The sequence below is a fragment of the Asparagus officinalis genome, chromosome 6, assembly GCF_001876935.1.
Source record: "Asparagus officinalis chromosome 6, Aspof.V1, whole genome shotgun sequence".
Taxonomy (NCBI): Eukaryota; Viridiplantae; Streptophyta; class Magnoliopsida; order Asparagales; family Asparagaceae; genus Asparagus; species Asparagus officinalis.
The window spans coordinates 39,852,469-39,857,415 of NC_033799.1; the positions used below are offsets into that span (position 1 = coordinate 39,852,469).

A 4,947-nucleotide genomic window follows, 5' to 3' on the forward strand; every position below is an offset into this window, starting at 1 on the left:
GGCGGCCCGGCCCGGCCACAACGGTCAAATTGTGACTATTGTGGCCATTAACGGTCACTTTTGTGACCGCTAATGCCCGGGCCCGGGCCGGGCACCGGGTACCATCTTGAGGTTTTTTCCATGAATCAGTAAGTCATCGATTGCACTTACCGTTTATTTTGGTTGTACTCGTTTAAAAGTGGTTGTGAGACAAATGTCATATATTCCCTCCCATTATGGTTTTCTGTAGAAGACCATCCCGAGGATTCTTTCTTTCATGAATGTCAGCTTGTCATACGCACGATAATTCGAGAGGGATGGCCAAGTATATGGGGAGAGAGATGATAAACACAAATATTCTCTATAATTTGACTATGTTTCACCTATGGATTTGTTGTTATTTGATGTATTTCCTTGTACTTTTGCCCTGTTAAGCTCCCTAGTTCTTGTTTACTGCTCTATTTATATATTGTGTAGGAATTCTGGAGTTTAGCGCGGATTCGGAGTCAAGAAGGAGTCAAGGAATGCAAGGAAAGTGGCTACACAGTCACCCAGTGTTCAACAACACAGGCGTGTTGATTACAGAAGAAAAGCCCAGAAAGTAGAGCGAAACAGAGTTAAACACGGCCTGGTCATGTCGATCTACACAGCCGTGTTGGATGACAGCAGTCAGTTACTACGCGATTTTGAGCGAGATTTGAAGCTATCTGTTAACACATGTTTCTCCAGAACTTAAAAGAGGACGTGGGGGAGGCATCAAGAGAAACCAGAGGCTGGAGATCTTGATTTTTCTTTCTTCTTCTTCTCTCTAAAAACTCTTAGATTAGTTTTCTTTTGATTTGGAACCTGCTGTTTGTGGAGAATTGTGTGCAACTTCAACACTACGGTTTATCTTTCTGATCTATCTCAATTTCCAGTTTATGATTATGATCTTATATATTGTTATCATGTTTTCTATTTCAATTATGTGTGAGTAATTGTCTTATCTGGGATTGAACTAGGTTCGGCCATGGTTATGAATTAATGAACTGATTGTTGTTGTTATTGATTGTTCGATTTGCATTATTCAGTTACTAGTATCTAATTGCCTAGGGTTAATTCAATTGGCCACTGATTTAATTCTTTTAGGATGTTGATTTGAACTGAAAGGTTAGATTGACGCCGGAAAATAGTAATTGAACAAGAATTAATTGATCACAAAAGTAGGTTAATTATTCTTGAGAACATGAGGGATTAACAAGAACTTAATGGGTTTAATTTGGTTTAACACTATGAAAATAGGTTGTTAGGCTGAATTAGGCACGACTTTTAGTCGTCGAAAGAGGCTAATAGTTATCATAGGTTAGTCGTTCTTAATGCATTGAGAGATTCAATAACAATTGATTAATTTATTGATTTTAACTAGAGTTGAAACCGAAGTTCAATCCTAGATCCTTTTAATTGAGTGAATTCGTCATTGATACTAGCTAGCGTATTCGTTATTGATAATCAAAAATCATACTTTTTAACACAATTGGTTTTGATAGTTACAAAACAGTGAAAATCAGTAATTAACAACGAAGTCCCTGAGGATACGACCTTTCATCGCTACAACGATATCCGTGCACTTGCGGATTTGAGTGAACAAGTTTTTGGCGCCGTTGCCGGGGACTTCGGCAATGTTAATATTGACTTTTTCATTGTTTGACTAGACTAGACATTTTCTTTCATTTATTTTATTTTTATTTTTTTCGTTTGACTTGTTTTTTTTTAGTGCAGGCACCCTTGTATGTCCAGATCCTTACGACTTGGAGAACCAATCGAGTGTGATCCTGAGATTGAAAGGACCTTGCGTCATATTAGGAAGAAGGCACGAGAAACAAAGGACAATTTGAAAAGTAAAAACACCATGGGAGACCAAGAAAACCAATGCAATCAAGACCGATCCTTGAAGGAGTTTGCATCACCAACCACCCATAGCTCCCAATCTAGCATCTTGAAGCCTAATGTTGCTGCCAACAATTTTGAACTCAAGCCTTCACTCCTCTCCATGGTTCAGCAAAACCAATTTGGAGGCACTCCAATCGAAGACCCAAACCTCCACATCTCAATCTTTTTGGAGTATTGTGACACCTTGAAGATGAATGGAGTGTCGGATGATACAATCAAGCTAAGGTTGTTTCCCTTCTCACTAAGAGACAAGGCAAGGGCTTGGCTGCAATCACTTTCACCGGGCTCCATCACTACATGGGACCAACTCTTAGAAGCGTTCCTTGCTAAGTACTTCCCTCCGAGCAAAATAGCCCAATTGAGAAATCAGATAACAACCTTCACTCAAAAAGAAGGGGAGTCATTGTATGATGCATGGGAGAGGTACAAGGATCTTCTAAGGATGTGTCCACATCACAAGTTAGAGGATTGGCTCATAATTCACACTTTCTACAACGGTCTTCTCTACAACACAAGGATGACCGTGGATGCTGCAGCGGGTGGTGCATTGATGAACAAAAGTGTACGAGATGCAAAACAACTCATAGAGGATATGGCGCAGAACCATTTCCAATGGTCAGGTGAGCGCTCTTTACCCAAAAAGAGCGGGAGGTATGATGTAGATGCATTAGACCACATTGCTTCTAGAGTAGATGCTTTATTTCAAAAATTTGACAAGATGAGCATGAATTCAGTAGCATCTAACTCTACTAACTGTGAAATATGTGGTATCATTGGACATTCTGCTGTGGAATGTCAGATTGGAAACTCCCCTTCCCCTGATGCACCATTATCTGAACATGTTAATTATATGAATAATTTTAATCAGAAAGGGGACCCTTTTTCCAATACATACAACCCGGGGTGGAGAAATCATCCTAATTTATCCTATAAAAATCCACCCCTGAACCCGATTCCTCACTCAAATTTTCGACCTCCAGGTTTTCAAACCCCTAGACTCCCTTACCCTAGTCCCCAAAAGTCCAACTTAGAAAGCTTGATGGAAAATTTCGTGACATCCCAGAATAAGCAAAATGAAGAATTTAGAAGGAGTGATCATAGGGATGTGATTGATGAGAGTGAGAAGTTGGTGACAAGTGAGAAAGAGCATATTGGTGAGAAAGGGGAGAATGTTGAGAGATATGTAGCACCTGCACCTTATAAGCCTCCACTACCCTTCCCTCAAAGGCAAGTTAAAGCTAAGTTGGAAAAACAGTTTGGGAAATTCATAGAAATCCTTAAAAAATTGCATATTAACATCCCATTTGTTGAAGCCATTTCCCAAATGCCATCCTATGCCAAATTCTTAAAGGAGATTCTATCAAATAAGAGGCGATTAGAGGAATATGAGACTGTAGCCTTGACCCAAGAGTGTAGTGACATCATACAAAATAAGCTACCACCTAAGCTTAAAGATCCTGGCTCATTTTCAATCCCTTGCACAAATGGTGATATGTCAATTAATTGTGCTCTATGTGATCTCGGTGCTAGTGTCAGTCTTATGCCATTGTCTATATGTAACAAGTTACAGATGGGAGACTTGAAGCCTACTACTATCTCCCTCCAATTAGCGGATCGATCGGTTAAACGTTCGGTAGGTATATTAGAGGATGTACCCATCCAGGTTGGTAAATTCTTTATTCCAGTTGATTTTGTTATTCTTGAAATGGAGGAGGATTCTCAAATCCCCATTATATTGGGAAGACCTTTCCTTGCTACCGCTGGAGCGATAATTGATGTGAAGAATGGAAAGCTCTCTCTCAATATAGGGGATGAAAAGGTGAATTTTGATTTGTTTTCTGCTATGAAGTTTCCACTAATTGATGATACTTGTTGCAGGATTGACACGATTGACATGGTGGTTAGAGAAGATTTTACCAGAGATATCTCAAGTGATCCACTTGAGAAATGTTTAGTAAAGAATGGGGTACCAGATGATGATGATCAGGAAATAACTTCCTATGTTACAATGCTTGATGAAAAGCCAACCTACACCAAAACCACCTACATCAAAGAACCTGATATAGTGGTCGAAATTGCAAGGGGGCTGAATGACCAGGTCGTGTATGTAAACACAGTTGTGTCAAAAAGCAGCAGAAACAGCCCAGAACAGGTTTGTGAAGAGAAAACTGCACCTGGGAAGATGCTGAATAATGATTCCACACGGCCATGGTGTGTCCGTAGACACAGTCGTGTCAAAAAGCAGCAGAAGAAGTCTAGAACCAGTCCATCTCCACCAGTTGAAGTGGAACATAAGGCACATTGGGCTATCAAGAGCATTCATTTAGATTTGAAAGAATCAGGGGAGCAGAGAAAGCTTCAACCAAATGAACTTGATGTATTGAGATTGGGTGCGTATGAGAATGCCAAGATTTACAAAGAAAGAATAATGAAGTGGCATGATCAACATATCCTCCGTAAAGAGTTTACAGAAGGAGACTTGATACTTCTACTTAATTCCCGACTCAAGCTTTTTCCGGGCAAACTTTGTTCGATGTGGTCCGGACCATTCCAAGTGCATAAGATATACTCATTTGGGGCTGTCGAAGTATGGAGTGAAGCCACGGGATCTTTCAAGGTCAATGGACAGTGATTAAAGTATTATTTCACAGGAACTCCGATCGAGAAGTTGGGTACTTTTACCCTTCCCGATCCATCATCATTGTGAGCATTGAAGGGGTCGAGCTCATGACCATAAACGAGCGCTTCTTGGGAGGCAACCTGATAATCACATTTTATTACAATTTTATACCCTCGTTATCTATTTTATATGAATAAATATACTACTAATAATTGTTTTTATCTTTAATTGCAGGTTAATGAAGAATAAATCTCAAAACCCTCATCTCTCAACAAAAAGCCCATAATTTAATGAGGAAATGAAGCCATGAAGCCCAATGAATTCTTTCAAGTATTTAATGAAGAGATAAATCAAAGCCCAAGCCCAAGAGTCCAAGAAAAGCCCAATGTCCAAAGCCCAAAAGCAAACAACAAGAAGAA

The 4,947-nt window shown here is 39.7% G+C and overlaps 2 protein-coding genes across 2 annotated transcripts in view; both read left to right on the forward strand.

The window, feature by feature from the left end:
• The window catches only part of LOC109846078, an 11,511-nt gene extending 7,827 nt beyond the window's left edge, over nucleotides 1-3,684 (forward strand). Inside the window, exons 2-3 of the mRNA XM_020415301.1 lie at nucleotides 1,738-3,575; nucleotides 3,623-3,684. Of these exons, the coding sequence (XP_020270890.1) occupies nucleotides 1,738-3,575; nucleotides 3,623-3,684 (1,900 nt within the window). The remainder of the gene's footprint in view (nucleotides 1-1,737; nucleotides 3,576-3,622) is intronic.
• LOC109846079 lies at nucleotides 3,434-4,540 on the forward strand. Its single transcript, XM_020415302.1, has 2 exons — nucleotides 3,434-3,727; nucleotides 3,787-4,540. The coding sequence occupies exons 1-2, from the start codon at nucleotides 3,720-3,722 to the stop codon at nucleotides 4,538-4,540; spliced, it is 762 nt and encodes a 253-aa protein (XP_020270891.1). The 5' UTR covers nucleotides 3,434-3,719.